Source organism: Peromyscus maniculatus, chromosome 1 (genome assembly GCF_049852395.1).
Source record: "Peromyscus maniculatus bairdii isolate BWxNUB_F1_BW_parent chromosome 1, HU_Pman_BW_mat_3.1, whole genome shotgun sequence".
Lineage (NCBI taxonomy): Eukaryota > Metazoa > Chordata > Mammalia > Rodentia > Cricetidae > Peromyscus > Peromyscus maniculatus.
The window spans coordinates 51621075-51638280 of NC_134852.1; the positions used below are offsets into that span (position 1 = coordinate 51621075).

At 53.6% G+C, this 17206-nt stretch overlaps 1 protein-coding gene across 6 annotated transcripts; it reads left to right on the forward strand.

Annotated features, from left to right (window-relative positions):
- Mag (myelin associated glycoprotein) lies at positions 1–16952 on the forward strand. 6 transcript variants are annotated; one of them, XM_076546685.1, is made up of 12 exons: positions 1–183; positions 4246–4301; positions 5100–5172; positions 5293–5661; positions 7554–7850; positions 8225–8482; positions 9725–9985; positions 14151–14438; positions 15022–15118; positions 15406–15505; positions 15747–15788; positions 16438–16952. In XM_076546685.1, exons 3-11 carry the CDS (start codon positions 5127–5129, stop codon positions 15777–15779), a joined length of 1749 nt encoding a protein of 582 aa, XP_076402800.1. In that variant the 5' UTR covers positions 1–183; positions 4246–4301; positions 5100–5126; the 3' UTR covers positions 15780–15788; positions 16438–16952. The 6 variants fall into 6 exon arrangements, with proteins under 6 accessions (XP_076402800.1, XP_042124159.1, XP_076402712.1 ...); XM_076546597.1 differs by lacking the exon at positions 1–183 and adding an exon at positions 2251–2344; XM_076546632.1 differs by lacking the exon at positions 1–183 and adding an exon at positions 2339–2543.
- The last annotated feature ends 254 nt before the right edge of the window (positions 16953–17206 follow it).

Here is a 17206-nt window from a genome sequence, read left to right on the forward strand (position 1 = left end):
GGCAGGCTTCTGTGGGACGCCTGTTCTCTCACGGCTCCAAGCTAGACAAGAAGAAGGACCAGAGAGAATCCCGAAGGGCAAGGTGGCCAGCTTCAGTCATGTTGAACTTTATGGAAAGAAAGGACAGTTTTTAAATGGAGGGTCAGAGGCCAGCACTATAATACCAGCACTCTGGAGACTTGGGTATGTTGTATCAAGGCTAGCCTGGGCTACAAAATGAGCTGGAGGTCAGCCTGCACTATATATCAAGACAGCCTCAAAGAAAAAAATTAAAGAGACCTGGGGAAGGGGGGGGGAGGGAGAGGGAGGGAGGGAGAGAGGGAGGGAGGGAGAGAGGGAGAGGGAGGGAGGGGGAGAGGGAGAGGGAGGGAGGGGGAGAGGGAGGGAGGGAAGGAGGGAGGGAGGGAGGGAGAGAGGGAGGGAGGGAGGGAGGGAGGAGGAGTGGGCCAGCAAGAAAGCTCAGTGGGTAGCAGTGCTGGACACCAAGCCTGAGCTGGCTCCCTGGGGCCTGCATGATGAGAGGAGAGAAGGGATTCCCACAGGTTGTCCTCTGACCTCCACATGCAGCTGAGGTACAGTTACAAATCCACACACACACTAACCAACTAAGCAAACAAACATCCTGGAATACACAGTGAGTTTGAGGTAATTCTGGGCTTCATGAGACCCTGTCTCAAAAACAAACAGGCCAGGCATGGTGGTGGAGGTCTTTAACCTTCACACTTGGCAGGCTGATCTCTGAGTTTGAGGCCAGACTGGTCTACAGAGTGAGTTCTAGGCCAGCCAGAGCTACACAGTGAGAATCTGTTTCAAAATCAAAGCTTTTGGCCTTAATTTTTTTTACTTGTTATTATCTTTATCTTCTGATTATGGGTGTTTTCCTGCATGCATATCTATGCACCACACACATGTATACCTGGTGCCCACTAAAGCCAGAAGAGGACGTTGGATCCCCTGGGACTGAAGTTACACACGATTGTGAGCCACTGTGTGAGTTCTGGGAATTGAACCAAGATCCTCTAGGAAAATCAGCCAGTGCTCTTACCCACTCAATCATTTCTCCAGCCCCTGCTTCTGGCTTTCTAATGAACTGGATAGAAATGAACAAACAAGGAGCTGGAGAAACAGCTCAGCGGGTAAGAGCATGGCTGTTCTTCTAGAGGACCTGGGTTCAGGTCCCAGCAACCACGTGTTGGCTCACAACCGTTTGTAATTTCAGATCCAGGGGGTCGGATGCCTCATCTGACTTCCATGAGCACCAAACACACAAGTGGTGCATGGACAGACATGCAGACAAACAAAACACCCATACAGCCTGGCTGCAGTGGCGGCCCATGCCTTTAATCCCCGCATTCGGAAGGCAGAGGCAGATAGATCTCTGTGAGTTCAAGGCCAGCCTGGGCTACAGGGTGAGTTCCAGGATAGGCTCCGAAGCTACACAGAGAAACCCTGTCCCAAGCAAAACAAAACAAAACAATAACAACAACAACAAAAAAATCCATACACACAACATAAACCTAAATAAGTAAATCAATAAGCATAACTTCTAAGAGGAGAAGCTGCTGCCTCCAGCATTAAGTGCTGTGCTTCTGGAGGAGCAGGGCTGGGCTTGGGAAGGATGGGGTGGGACATCTTTCCAGGGACGAGGGATAAGAAAACATCTCTGAGTCCCAAATGCCATAGGGCGTTAGCAGACCATATGCAAGCACTGTTAACCGGTGGAGACTCAGAACAACACGGACGGCCCTTGTCCTCAAGGGCCTTGTCAAGAGACAGAGGCTATGGTCATTCAGAGGACAAGAAATGTCAAGGAGAAAACAGACCAGGAGGGGAAGCACCCTATAGAGGTGACTCAAGGTGGTGGAGGTGACTGTGGAGCCAAAGGAGGAGAGGTTGTATCCCCTCCTCCTGGCAACCGGGCTCCATTGGCCTCTTGGGACCAAGATCACACTTAATGTTGCCACCAATTCCTCGAAGACAAGAGGTCTCACCTTTCAACAGGGAACTTTCAGAAACATGAGGCCACTCCTACCTCCTCAATTCCCAAATTAGGGTGTGTATGAATGGAGGAAGGGGGAGGAGCAAGGCAGGCAGACCCTCATCTTCTCTAGGAAGGAGCTGGTAGGACCCAGGCGTCAGGCTGCCCGGTCCCAGCTTTGTGGTGACAAGGGCCCCTTTGTGCCCCCCTCCCCCGAGGGCAGGGAGGAGCTGGGCCCTGGAGGCAGGCGGCCCCTGGCACCCGGGGGGAGAGGAGGGGCTGGCAAGTGGGGGCCTAGACCCTGGGAAGCCAAGGGACTGTGAGCCGGGCCAGCGGAGCAGAGGGTGCAGAAGCCAGACCATCCAAGTGAGTACTGAGGCAGAGAGAGCTAAGGTGAAGGAGGGGCAAACCGCCCCCAGGGGGTCGGGAGCACTGGGAGCCAGGGTGTGTGCAAGGTCAGGTGTGCCAAGAAGCTGAGGAGTGTCACTGTGAACTGGAGGGTCACTCATTTTGAATGGGGCAAGGTGTCGCTTTGTAACGGATTGGGATCTTAGTGGAGACAGTGGTGAGTGGGGACAGCGATGGGGCTTTGAGAAGAAGAGACAAGGGGACCTCAGTCATGGACACACCTCATGATGGGGGCAGCTTCTGCAGTGCCAGCTCCCCTGGGGCTCCCAAAATTGGGAGAGATGGGACAGTGATCTGGGCTGAGGGAGAAGGGAAGGATGCAGAGGCATTAGGTCCTTAAAGCCACCGTGTGGAGGAGGGTGAGTCCAGCAGGCTCTGAACACCTGGGTACGCGGTGAGGGTGAGAGGGTGAGGCACTCTCGTCCACCTCCCCCTTGCATCCGTCTGGGGTGCCCTCAACTCCTTTTCATTATCCTTCTCTCTAAAGAGATTTGCAGGTGTGTTTTTTCTGTCTTCACCCCTCCCTTGGATTTGTTTTCGTTTGTTGAAATAGGGCCACGAGTAGCCCAGGCTAACCTCCAACTTGCCAAGGTGGCCCAAGCTGGTTTTGAACTCCTGATCCTCCTGCCTCCCCTCCCATGTTCTGGGATAAGAGGTGTGCTGTCACTATGCCTGGCTTCTCCAGTGGAAATTTAACACTACAGATATGGGGGCTGCTTGTTTTAGAAATACTAGCATTGTGATTCTTTAGCAAGCTTCAAATCAGCGTCCCAGCTGGGACTGCTTGGGACCCCACCCCAAGACTACCATTTGCCCCAGTAGAGAATGCATGGTGTGCATGCCTCTATGACCCATCTGCCTACATTGAATCTGCTGGTTCTCACCTCTGGGTATCTTCAGGTCCTTCCAGCCACGGCTGCCCTGCGCCCATAGATGTGTCTGGGTGGGGAGCTCCGTAGTCACACCTCAGTGTGTGTGCAGGTCCTTGTGACTTGTGAGCATGACAGTCAGAGCCATGACTGCCGGGCATGCATGTCGAAAACTGAGGGCAGTCAGGTGGTCTCTGCACTGTGCACAGATGCTTCTCTGTAGAAACAGGGGTCTCAGGGCAGCGATGTGTCCTCACGAATCTCCGACTCGCCATTGTGTGAGTCTGTTCTTCCTGGCTGTCACATTTCCTACCAGCGTTTGCATGTTTCTGGGCATGTGTCTGCATCTGTGGGAAGAGGGCAGTCAAGGCGGGGTGGGCTGGGGGGGAGCAGCCACTTCAAAATCCTGGCTCCAGTCCCAAGCGACCCACAGAGCAGCGGGGGGCCAAGAGGCCATCACCTCTGGCTCTTCCTGGACCCTCGCAGAGCCCAGTCAGGAGCGACCAAGTTCTCACTCATGCCCCACCTACCCCCAGGAGGTCCCTAGGATGGGGCACCCACACCCCCAGGGGAACAGGGCTCTTTTGTATTGGTCACTGGCCTCTGGTGAGGGTGGGGACACCCAGGGCCCGCTGCGGGTGGGAGAGGGCGGCAGGAATTCACACGGCATGCTGGGAATGCTGATGTTGTGAAACCCAGTCATTGATGAGGCTGGGTCCCTGCCTGCCACCCCCAGGCCTCATCTGCTCCTTCTCCCCACTCCTCACCCACTCCTCCCCTCCCCACAGTTCTCCCACACCCCAGCTTTTGTGGGGGGTGTTGTTGTGGTACAGCATCTTTGAGGCTTGTGGGAGCATCCTGGGTATCCGTGGGTACCAGAGACCACATGGATGTTCTTACGACAGGGACACAGCCCGTAGTACACACGGAAGAGCGGGGTGGAGGGTGCTCAGGCCTTCACGCCTAACTCCTGTCTGACTTGTGTTCTAGGTTGACTGGCCATTTCAAGTGGAATCAGGAGATATTTCCAACTCAGGGAGACTGAGGTAATGGGTAAAATACCCATGTTTTCTTGTGCCCGATAACCCACTTCTGACTACAGGAGTGTTGGCTCCGCCTTTGCCTAGCGCTCTCTGAGAGGTGGAGAAGCAGGCATGATGGTGCTTAGGTCATTGTTAACCTGCCACTACCACCCAGAGACAGCACAGCCTGGCCGCCGCAGAGTCTGCAGAGCCGCTGTGGTGTGATCTTGGGCAAGCTTTGTACCCCTCAGGACTTGAGATGTAAACAGTAATTGCACCCACCTCACAGGCACCAGAGTTGTAAGCCCAGTGCCCACTTGAGCTATGAGAATGACGGACATGAGCCAAACAGAGCCCTAAAGGATCTGGCTGCCCACTGAAGAACAGTTGCTCCTATTATTCTAGAGACATCTGGGGCTAAGAGCAGGGGAGAACTGGGGTCAGGAATGAGGTGTCAGGGCCCCTGCTTGGGCTGGGTAACTTTGGGCAGCTTGCTCAACGTCCCTGGGTGACTGGCTTTAAGCCTGGGAGCTGTGCCCATCTTCCAGCAGCCAGCTCTGATGAGCAGAATGTGGGGTCACTGCAGAACGAGAAGCCTGGCATTTATAAATGACAACAGCAGATAACCTCCTGTGGCCTTTTCCAAACTCACTGTTAGCTGCTGGTGGCAGACGCCTTTAATCCCAGCACTCAGGAGGCAGAGGCAGGCGGATCTCTGTGAGTTCGAGGCCAGCCTGGTCTACAGAGTGAGATCCAAGAGAAACCCTGTCTCGGAAAAGCAAGCAGCAGCAACCACAACAACTCACTCTTGTTCCTCTTCAGCCGCAGCTCGCTCACTTGCTGGACAAGATGATCTTCCTCACCACACTGCCTCTGTTCTGGATAATGATTTCAGGTAATGGCTGGGAGATATGTCCCAGCCCCAACACCCCAGTCCAGTGGCCCATGTTGGGAACTGTTAGAGATAATGCAGTGGGCTCTGTCCCTCAACGTCTGTGCTCCTGCCCACCTCTAGCTTCTCGAGGAGGCCACTGGGGTGCCTGGATGCCCTCATCCATCTCTGCCTTTGAGGGCACATGTGTCTCCATCCCGTGCCGCTTCGACTTTCCTGATGAGCTCCGGCCGGCTGTGGTCCACGGCGTCTGGTATTTCAACAGTCCTTACCCCAAGAACTACCCACCGGTGGTCTTCAAGTCCCGCACACAAGTGGTCCACGAGAGCTTCCAGGGCCGCAGCCGCCTGCTGGGAGACCTGGGTCTACGCAACTGCACCTTGCTTCTCAGCACACTCAGCCCCGAGCTGGGGGGCAAATACTATTTCCGAGGGGACCTGGGCGGCTATAACCAGTACACCTTCTCAGAGCACAGCGTCCTGGACATCATCAGTGAGTGGGTCCCCCAGGGTTGAGTGGGCTGGGGGGGGGGGCTGCAGCAAGGCTGGGTAGGAGAGGGAGGAGCAGGTGGGTGTCCTCGGCCCCTGTGCCACCAGCTCAGACCCAGAAGAGGTCGATTTTGCTGGATGCAAACCCCAGTGCCCACGTGGGTCACATGGATGACAGACATAAACAAATCGGGCCCTGAGTAGTCTGGTGACCCTCTGAGGTTGCTCTTATTCTTCTAGAGACATCTAGAGCTAAAGACAGAGGGGACCCGGGGTCAGGGGTGAGGCCTCTAGATGCCTGCCTTAGTTGGGTGACCTCGGGTGCCTTGATTACACTTGCTGGATCTTAGTTTTCTCATGTGAGGCAGAGCTAAGAACAGTGTGACAGCTGGTGGGTCGCGGTTTTAAGGCTGGGAGCGGTTTGCAGTACCAGATCTAAGCTCTGGCTGGTAGACACAGGACCATTGCTGTCAGGCACAGTTTGCCATAGAAACCAACACTGGAGGTCTCCGGGTAACAGCCAAATTCTTGTCCTAGCCTTGCATGGTTCTATTCCTAATATGACGGTGTGTGTGTGTGTGTGTGTGTGTGTGTGTGTGTGTGTGTGTGTGTGTGTGTGTCACAAAATGGCTTAGTGGGTGATGGTGTCTGCCTCAAGTCTGACAACACAGACTGAGGATGTAGCTCAGTGGTAGAATGTTAACTACATGTATGAGGTCCAAGAGTCAAGCCTCAAAACTGTGTTTGCAGGGGAGGGAAGAAAAGGGGAAAAAAATCTGCAGGTAGCTATGGCCAGGTTTGGCAATTAAAACAGAAGCCCCTTCCTGGCTTCAGGGACTCCCACTGCCTGATTTATGAGAAGCTTCCCTAATTAGGGATCTTAGGCTATGTTTCCCAGCAGTATTTGGTCTTTGTGGGTAGCCAGACTACAGCTTTAACATAGAAAGAGACCATGCCACACACGCAGCACACCAGGGCATGCATGCATCACACACACAAACCATGCACATGGCGTCCACAAAACACGCCAGCTCCTCACTCCTATAATATACTTGTCTTAATTTGCTTTCTATTGCTGTGATAAACCCAGTGACCAAAAGCAACATGGGAGGGCGGAGCATATTACAGTTAATGCTCAGGTCAGAGTTCACCACTGAGGGAAGCCAGAGCAGGGACTCAAGGCCTCCTGGAGGCAGGAACTGAACTCAGACCACAGAGGATTGCTACTTACTGGCTTGCTCCTCAGTCTCACATCCTGCAACTTATCTCATACCTTCCAGGACCACTTGCCTAAAGATGGCCCTGCTCACAATGGCTAAATCCTCCCACATCGATCATTAACCGAGAAAATGCTTCGCGGACGTACCTGCAGGGCGCCCTGGCTGATAGAGCCGTTTTCTCAGTTGAGGTTCCCCTTCCCAGATGACTCATGTCAACACAAACCCAACCAGGACAATACTTCACACTCACACACACACACTGCACCCTGCCAACTGCTCCCCTTCCCCTCCGAGCCAGCAGCCCAGGTAGGGGATACATACAGGGACCAGAGAGGAATCTAATGGAACAGAATTCACAGATGCCGCAGAGGCAGGGGCCAAAGCCTTTATGCTGCCCTAACTGTGGCCTCAACGTCTTCAGATGCAAAGCGAGCGTAGCGACAGCATTCTTTCAGTACTGTTGTCGCTTTATTCTAGCGTCCTGGCTTGCTCTGTGAAGTGCTTAGGGTCAGGGTGGTGTGGGTGGGGGAGGTGCGACACCAGGGAAGGGTGTAGCTGTGGGGCACTGGCGACTCAGAGGGATAAAGTTCCAGGAGTGGAGCTGGGCAAGGTAGGCGTGACTACAGCCTGGGGCTGCAGCTTCCAGAACCCTCCTTTTCCTCTACCTCATACACAGACACCCCCAACATCGTGGTGCCCCCGGAGGTGGTGGCAGGAAGTGAAGTGGAGGTCAGCTGTATGGTGCCGGACAACTGCCCGGAGCTGCGTCCAGAGCTGAGCTGGTTGGGTCACGAGGGGCTGGGGGAGCCCACTGTGCTGGGTCGGCTGCGTGAGGATGAAGGCACCTGGGTGCAGGTGTCGCTGCTGCACTTCGTGCCCACTAGAGAGGCCAACGGCCACCGGTTGGGCTGCCAGGCTGCCTTTCCCAATACCACCTTGCAGTTCGAGGGCTACGCCAGCCTGGATGTCAAGTGTGAGCCTGGGTGCGGGTTGGGGCAGGGGCGGGGCCTGGAAGAGTCGAGACAGGGAGTGGTCGGGTAGGGTGACTGTGGGAGGGGCTTGGATGGGTGGGGACTGGGGCGGGGCCTTGTTGGTAGGCGGTGTGTTGGGGGTGGGACCTGTCTGGTGGGTGGTACCTGGAGGGTGGGGCTTGGGGCGGGACCTCGGCTGTTTGAGCACGCTGGGAGGGATGGGGGCCTAGGGTAGAATTAGGTCTGGTTGGTAGGTCCTGGAGGGGTAGGACCCAGAGAAGGGGCCTGCCTGTAAGGTGGGACCTGAGGGCGGGACCTGGGCTGGTGGAGCGGGTCTGGATCTGACTCTGACCTTCCGCCTTATCCCGGGCCTCAGACCCCCCAGTGATTGTGGAGATGAATTCCTCCGTGGAGGCCATTGAGGGCTCCCACGTCAGCCTGCTATGTGGGGCTGACAGCAACCCTCTGCCGCTGCTGACTTGGATGCGGGACGGGACGGTGTTGAGCGAGGCAGTGGCCGAGAGCCTGTACCTGGATCTGGAGGAGGTGACACCGGGGGAGGACGGCGTCTATGCTTGCCTGGCAGAGAACGCCTATGGCCAGGACAACCGCACCGTGGAGCTGAGCGTCATGTGTGAGTCCCCCGACCCGGGGCACCCATACAGCCCTGCAGAAACAGACATTGGGAAAGACTTCACTCAGAAGGACCAGCCTTAAACACCAGGGACTTATTTGCATTTAAAAATAAGGACAGTTGTAGCTAAAGTTTTTAGCATTTATTTAATTTTTATTTGTGTGACGGGGGTCGTGGGAGGGGTTGTACATTCCAGGATGCTGTGTGGATGTTCAGTCTTGACTTTTTACCATATGCGTCCCAGGGATTCAGCTCAGGTCATCAGGCTTGACAGCAAGTTTCCTTACTGGCTGAGCCATCTGGCTAGCCCAGTTGAAGTTTAATGGGAGGGCCGAGGAGACCCCAGGCATCAATGAGCCCATTGCACAGACCTGGTTGTAATTGGAGAGGGATGCTGTCAGAGCGGGACACTTAACTGAGAACCAAGCACAGCCCATTCATGCATGTACTCATTCATTCATTCACAAATATGTATTGAGGCAAAGTGCCCAGGGCTGGGGATAATAAAGACAGTCACAGCCAATGTTCACTCAGCACTTCCCAACTGCTTCACACACATGCTCTTTGCCCTGGCATCCCCTCCGCCTCCTGCTCAGTTCCCTCAAGACTTCTTCACCATCCTGCTTAGAACCATGACCACCTAATTCCTCCTCCCCAAGCTTTTGTTTCTTAAGCACAAATCCTCTGGCTGAAAATGTATTTTATTTCCTCCCATAGCACCTTCCCACGGGGCATTGCTCAGCTGGAACCATGCCTGTCACTTATAAGGGTCTCATCACATGTTGGATGATCACCCCTGTTCTGTGAAGCTGGGATTATTAAGTTCATTTTTGTGATGGGAAAAATGAGTCCCAGGGTTAAGACACAAGTCTGCACAGCTGGGAAGGGGTAGGCAGTGCTCGCATCCAAAGACAAGCTCCCAGGCCACAGATGTAATTCCAACACTCAGGAGGCTAAGGCAGGAGGATTGCCATGAGTTCAAGGTCAATCTGGACTATATAGTGAAGTAAAAGGTCAGCTAGGGCTACATGGCAAGAGCCTGTCTCAAAAGCAAATAAACAAATAAACAGCATTTAAAAAAGAATAAAAAAGGGCAATCTCTCTGTCTGCAGAATGACAAGCCATGCCATTCTGGATGGATGCTGTAGATTTGAAGTGTCAGGGGTCACATTTGGTGGTGGGAATTGGCCTGCTAGCAAGTAGAGCAGTTCCCATGGGTTCTGATATTTTGTCTTCCCCCAGATGCACCTAGGAAACCCACGGTGAATGGAACAGTGGTGGCCGTAGAGGGGGAGACTGTCTCCATCCTGTGCTCCACACAGAGCAACCCAGACCCCATTCTTACCATCTTCAAGGAGAAGCAGATCCTGGCTACAGTCATCTATGAGAGTCAGCTGCAGCTGGAACTCCCTGCAGTGACGCCGGAGGATGATGGGGAGTACTGGTGTGTGGCTGAGAACCAGTACGGCCAGACCGCCACTGCCTTCAACCTATCTGTGGAGTGTGAGTGCCCCTCCCCCACCGCTTCCACCATTGGGCTCAGTGGGGACACCTGGGTAATTGGGAGGCCCCCTTGCATCCCAGTCAGGGCCTGCTTTGCCTGCCCCTGCTCCCTGATAAGGATGGGGAACAGCAGAGAAGCTGAACCCATGCTAACTGCATCCTGGGAGTAAAGAGAGCTTTTGATCGAGGGGTTTCAGGATCCGGTGGTTACAGTTAAAACTGTGCAGTTAAAATGGTAATTAAAATGGAGAGCATTGCTAGGTACCAGACACTGTTGGATGTGCTATACTCAGGGTCCCATTTCATCTTCATGACACCAATGCCTATCTTACAGAGAAGGAAACTCAGGCCCAGAGAGGTGAGGACACTTGCCCAAGGCCGTGCAGCTAAGAAATAGCAGATTTTGAGAATCAGACTCAGGTGGCCTGACTCTGCTCTGTACTGCCTAGAGCTGACCACCCTTAGCTCAAACGCTGCCGACTGAGCCGTTGCGATGTGCTCTTGAGAGGTGGGGGATGGGAGCAAGGAGCCGCCAAGCTTATTAGCAGACACAGCACAGTCAGGGGCATGCTAAGGACACATGGATAAGCTAATGTCTTGGAAGTGAAAGTAATTACTACACTGCCAACTAGCACCTGGCCTGGCCTCTCTGTGGAAGACTCCTTCCCCTCTGCCCAGCCCTATGCCTGTGTCACTACAGGAGGTTAGCAGCCGAGTCCTAGCTGTGACTCCTCTTCCTCCAGCTTTCCAGAAATTTCCCAACAAGGAATGCCATCTCCTTGTTTCCAGTTCCCCAGGCTTCCTCCTCAGCTTTGCCTGGCTTGCAGTGCTGACCTCTAATCTGCACCTCTTACAGTGCTGAGGATGGAATCCAGGGCTTATTTATGCATGTCAGGCTCTACCACTGAGCCACGCCCCCAGTCCCAGCTCCTTTTTCTGCAAAAAGATGGCGAAAGCACCTCATAACTGACTGTGAGGATGAAAGGAAAGTGTCCTCTGCATCCTTAGACCCCATCGTCTTGTCCCCCTGGCTTTTCCTGGGACTCAAGCCTGGGTATTTGTCACCTACAGCCAAAGCTTTATGTGCTGCCTCTGCTAGATGCTTCATCTCTACAGATGTAAGTGCTTGGTAGGGACGCTGAGCATTTCATACATGCTCACTCACCTGTCTCCGGAGCCCCATAGCCTCTTGTGAGCTAACAGTACATCCCCTTCTCCAGGGACTTGGGGTGTAGCTCAGTTGGTAGAGTGCTTAGCTAGCATGTATGAAGCCCTGGGTTGTATTTACAGTGTTGCATGTGCCCGGCATGTCGGCACTCTCCCAACCCCCAAATTCCAGCAGTCAGGAGGCGGAGGCAGAAGAATCAGAAGTTAAACCTTGGCTACCTAGGGAGCCTGAGGCCAGCCTGGCCATCTTAATTTTCTTTGTTGTTGATACAATACTCTCCTGAAAGCAACTTAGGGGAGATGTGTTTATTTAGCTCATGTTTCCAGGCTACAGCCCATCATTGTGGGAACATCATGTTAACAGGGACTTGAAGGAGCTGGTCACATCACATCCACAGCCAGGAGCAGAGAGCCCTGAGTTAATGCCAGACTCAGTCCTCTCTCTCCTTTTCATTCAGTGTGTGTCAGGGGACAGATGGCCTCATGAACCGATGTTGTTCACTTTCAGAGTGAGTCTTCCTTCTTCAATGAACTCAATTAATCAAAATCCCGCACAGCCCCTCACTGAGACTCCCTTCCCAGGTAGTTCCACAGTGTTGGGCATTATCTATCACACACACACGTCTCTGACTCAAAAAAACCCAAACCCAAAAGTCCCCCCACCTTTATGTACCCATCTTGAAGGCTCACTGGCCACACTCAGCCAGTAGATGGCAGAATTGGGATGCCAAAGCCAGGCACCCCCAAAACTCTCCATTGTTTGAATCATGCCAAAGGGTTGTATAATTTTTCTGGAACTTCTGAGAAGCCGAAAAGATACTGAGTACACACACAGCTAGGATACCAGCACTCTAGCATCTGGAACTTCTGAGAAGCCGAAAAGGTACTGAGTACACACACAGCTAGGATACCAGCACTCTAGCATCTGGAACTTCTGAGAAGCTGAAAAGATACTGAGTACACACACAGCTAGGGCACCAGCACTCTAGCATCTGGAGGGCACTTGTCACCAGTCTTTCAGAAATATTCTAGAATCCTCTCTTTTTTAGTTCAGATTTGGTGTTATTCTTTTCCTCTGGGCTGGGTTGATTACTTGGAGCAGAGTGTACCTGGGGCCCATCAGTTTTACCTTTGCAGGCTTAGAGACAGATGCATTGAGGCGCCAGCTGCAATCGCTCCCCTCTGGTGCAGATTTATCTGCTCCTGTGACTTTCTGCCCATCACTGTTACTGGCACATTCCTCGGTGCTCGGAAGTGGGTAGAGTCGGTGAGCTGATGGTCTTTTGCCTGTGTGAGCAGAATTCACTCAGCACTGGTCTAGAGGCAGCAGAGAGGTGTCAGGTAGTTGATGACAAATGAACACAGTTTTAAAAGCATACGTTAGGGGCTGGGGAAGTGGCTCAGTGTGTTACGTGCTTCCTGTACAAGCATGAGGGACCAAGTTCAAATCACATGCCCCCATGTTTGAAGAAAAGACAAAGAAAGCCATGGGCCGTGTGGGATGGCAGACACCTGTAATCCTAGTACTGGGAGCAGAGACAGGAGGATTCCAAGGACTTGCTGGCCAGCCAGATGATGACCTCTAGTATAGTGAGAGACCCTGTCTCAAAAAATAAGTAGAGAGTGATAGAAAGACACCAGTGTCTGGCATCCACATGTGCATGTATCTATACATGGACAACTGCACATATATGCACAACTTTCTCTCTCTCTCTCTCTTACACACACACACACACACACACACACACACACACACACACTGAATAATTTAGCTGGGCATGGTGACTCAAGCCTGGAAATCCCAGCACTTGGGAGACAGAAAACCACAGAGAGTTCCAGGCTATTCAGAGTTAGATAACAAGGCTCTGTCTCAAAAAAACAAAAGCAAACAAACCAAAAGACTCATTCAACATTGTAATATGACTTCTATCCTAGAAAAATGAAAGGAAAAAAACCATTCTAGACTCCGTGTGTAATCAAAGCTGCGGAAGCAAGGCTCAACCAAGTAACCTGGGGTGGAGGGGGATGTTGGTGGGAGTGAAGGGGATGGGGATTCCAGGGGTTCCCAGGAGAGGAAGCCAGTGGGGGGCATCGTCAGGGCCAGGGAAGAGGGAAGGACACTGCCAAAGGAGGCTATAGCGTGGATGCTCAAATGGCCAAAGCCCATGGGTCCCTTTTGGAAAACATCACCCCAACCACAACGAGAGTCCATGGCCAAAGTTAGAGACGGTGCAGATGGGAGAATAGTTGTTTTGTCATAGCAAGGCTGGAGTCACCTCAGTGGCAGAGGCAGGAGAGTCTTACAAGGAGCATTTCAAACACCCGGGCTGGTATGGGTCAGGATGCAAAGAAAGAATCCTTGGATGTCATGGTGGTCCATGTAAGGTATCTATTAGGAGAACTTGTGTGGGGGGGGAGCACTATGATCCCCCCATCTTGTGCGGAGTGAGAAACCTCAGAGTGTCCTTCTGAGGTACCTGTCATTTCAAACTCAAGTCTCTGTCTCTCTCTTGAATCTTCAAAGACTGTCACTGATCACAGGAGGCCTGAGGGTGTGTACAAGTGTGGGGTGTTGGTTTAGGCTGGTGGATTTGTTTGTTTGAGACAGAGTCTCACTATGTAGCTCTGGTTGGCCTGGAGCTCTAAGTAGACCAGGCTGACCTCGAACTCACAGAGACCCACCTGCCTCTGCCTCAGCAGTATTGGGATTAAAGGCAGGCATGCACTATCATACTCAGTGCAGGCTGGTGTATTTCTGTGCTTGGGGATGACCTAATCATTTCCCAGGGTCTGTGAAGTCCCATGCTGCTGCTGGGTTGTGGTCAGTCTGAAGGGGCAACATGCAGTGGGCAGGGTTACAGACTGGTTGGGAGTTCCATGTTTCTAGGCCAGAACCTACACAGAGCTAGCTCACCCACCTCTGGACACCCTGGCCTTGCCCCTACCAAGGAGTCCTGGAGGCCCAATCTCACCCTTAGCCTTGATTTTAATCTTGCAGTTGCCCCCATAATCCTTCTGGAGTCACACTGTGCTGCGGCCAGAGACACAGTGCAGTGCCTGTGTGTGGTGAAATCCAACCCGGAACCCTCCGTGGCCTTTGAGCTGCCTTCCCGCAATGTGACTGTGAATGAGACAGAGAGGGAGTTCGTGTACTCAGAGCGCAGTGGCCTCCTGCTCACCAGCATCCTCACACTGCGGGGGCAGGCCCAGGCCCCACCCAGGGTCATCTGTACCTCCAGGAATCTCTACGGCACCCAGAGCCTAGAGCTGCCCTTCCAGGGAGCACGTGAGTGATGTGATCTGGGGGTGGGGGCCACAGGAAGGTGGGGGGGGGCTCTTGGATCTGCTCAACCCCTACTCCTGCTGATGATCAAGCCGCTGAGCATGGGCCAGCTATGTAGACCGATAAAATAGCAAAAGACGTTATCCAGACTTGTCATCCCAGCTACTGGGAGGCCGAGTCAAAGAATTATGAGTTCTAAGCCATTTACTAAGACTGTAAATGAAATCCCCCAGTGAGGGGCTGGGGTGTGGCTCAGTGGTAGAGCACTTACCTAGAATTCCCCAGTGAGGGGCTGGGGGTGAGGCTCAGTGGTAGAGCACCTGCCTAGAATCCCCCAGTGAGGGGCTGGGGTGTGGCTCAGTGGTAGAGCACCTGTCTAGAATCCCCCAGAAGGGCTGGGGCCTAGGGATCAGTCATTTGCTTAGGAGATCATAGAGTTCAAACTCCAGTACTAAAAAAGCTCACTCTGTAATTGGTGAGCAGAGGCTGCCTAAAAATTTGGGCTCTGACCCTGGAGTGTCCTGAGAACCCAGACATCCTCAGGCCTAACAATAGCCCTGAGGGTTCCTGCCCCTTCTGTCCTTAGACCGACTGATGTGGGCCAAAATTGGGCCTGTGGGCGCCGTGGTCGCCTTTGCCATCCTGATAGCCATCGTGTGCTACATCACCCAGACGCGCAGAAAGTGAGTACCCTTCACAATGATCTGGAGATGTGGAGTCTCGAAGTGGGGTGATGGGAAACTGTGGGAGGCTGGGGTGAGCAAACCTGGGTAGTTCTGTGCGCGCAGGAAGGGCAGAAAGTCTCCCTGGGGACACGTCTGTCCATGTTCTATGCGGCAGCCTCCTGGCCTGCTTGAAGCTCTCCACCTGTCAGCAGGCACGGGAACCCTGGAAGCAGGGAAGGGAGGGAGCCACTCGGGTGTGAGGAGAGGGTGACCCGATAAAACCGGTGTGCCGTGCCTCCCTGCAGAAAGAACGTCACAGAGAGCCCCAGTTTCTCAGCGGGAGACAACCCTCATGTCCTGTACAGCCCCGAATTCCGAATCTCCGGGGCACCTGATAAGTATGAGGTGAGGGCCACACCCCCGCGGGTCCTGGTTAGCTAGGGAATGTCACATCATCAAGGTTGCGGAGAGTGGAGGCGGGGTGGAGGAGGCCGCCAGCCTCGTGGGCGGGTGTTTGGAGGGCTGGATTGGGGTGAGTTTGGGGAGGAGACTCCTTGCTGGGGCTGTTCCCGAGGGCTGGGGGGTGGGGCCGGGGCAGCCCCGCCCTCCCCGCCTGTCCCTGTGACTGCATTTCCTTCTTCAATAGTCCAGAGAGGTCTCTACCCGGGAAGGTCACTGAGAGCCCCAGGTAGGTTCCGGGGGCCTCAGTGTGCCAGCCTCCGGGCCCTAGCTGGGCCTCGGGGTTGGTGTGCATGTGTGTGTGTTCCAGTCAGGCGTCTGTGGCTCTCTTTGGTTAATCCCAGCCTCGCTCAGCAGCCCCGGCCTCGTCTAGTCTGTCCCTTCGCTGATCCCTTTTTTCTGTCTGTGGCCACTGTGCTATTGTGTGTCCAAATGCTGGTGGGGTGGGAGACAGGGATAGAGAGATTGGGAAGTGGGGAGTCACACCCCCAGGATTTCCTCAACTGAGGAGGGAGACCCTGTGCCATATCCAAAGAGAGAAAGGTTTACTGGACCAGGCACTTGCAGACTTTCCAAACGGGTTGTCCAACCAAGATTTCTTCTAGAGAGGAGTTCTGAGTTCAATCCTGCACCCTAAGGTTACTTTCTCAGCGGGCTCCCTGGAGCCTGGAATTCTTAGGCAATTGTCAAGGTTAGCAATGAAAAGATGTGTCCTTAGTGGGTATCAGCACTTGCAAGGTCCCCCATCCTGAATGGGACTCTGACTGTGGAGCTCCCTGAGCTGGTGGCCCCTGAGGAAAGGGGTGCCAGCACCCCAGTCTTTGCATGGGGAAAAGTCAGAGAGGACCCCGCTGATGGTCATCTTCTCCCCTCCATAGAGCAAGAGGCGCCTGGGATCTGAGAGGAGGCTGCTGGGTCTTCGGGGGGAACCCCCAGAGCTGGACCTCAGTTATTCTCACTCAGACCTGGGAAAACAACCCACCAAGGACAGCTACACCCTGACGGAGGAGCTGGCTGAGTACGCCGAAATCCGAGTCAAGTGACGGAGCTGGGGGCTGGCCCTGTGGCTTACCCCCAGCAGGACCCTCGCTGGCCCTCACTGGCTGTGGGCTCCCTTCCTCTTCAAAGTGTTAGGGGTGAGGGCAGGAAGGGGCAGGGCAGGAGACAGTGAGGTCCTGGGGCCCGGCCTCCCCCTCCTCCCCAGCTGTTCCTCCTGGCCAACAAGCCCCGCCCACATTACAGCTCCTATCTTCCTTTAACCTCAGCTGTTTAGAGGGCGCTCTGTCTGTCCGTGTTATTTATTGCAATCCCTCTCCTTGTCTCCTGCCCCCCTACCTGGCCCTGGGACCCGTACAGAAGGGACATGAAATAAATGTCCTACTGCCAAATGCCAGTCTAGACCCGTCCTTTGGAGAAAGGGGCTGTATCAGTTGTTTTTCACACGGCTGTAACAAAATACTGGACAAAAGCAGCTTTGGTAATTACATTTCTGTTACTGTGAGAAAATCCCATAACCAAAAGCAACTTATGGAAGAAAGGGTTTTTTTTTCTTTCTTTGTTTGCTTTTAAAGATGTATTTATTTTCATTTTATGTGTATGTGTGCTTCGCATGCATGTATATGAATATACCACGTCTGGGGCCTACAG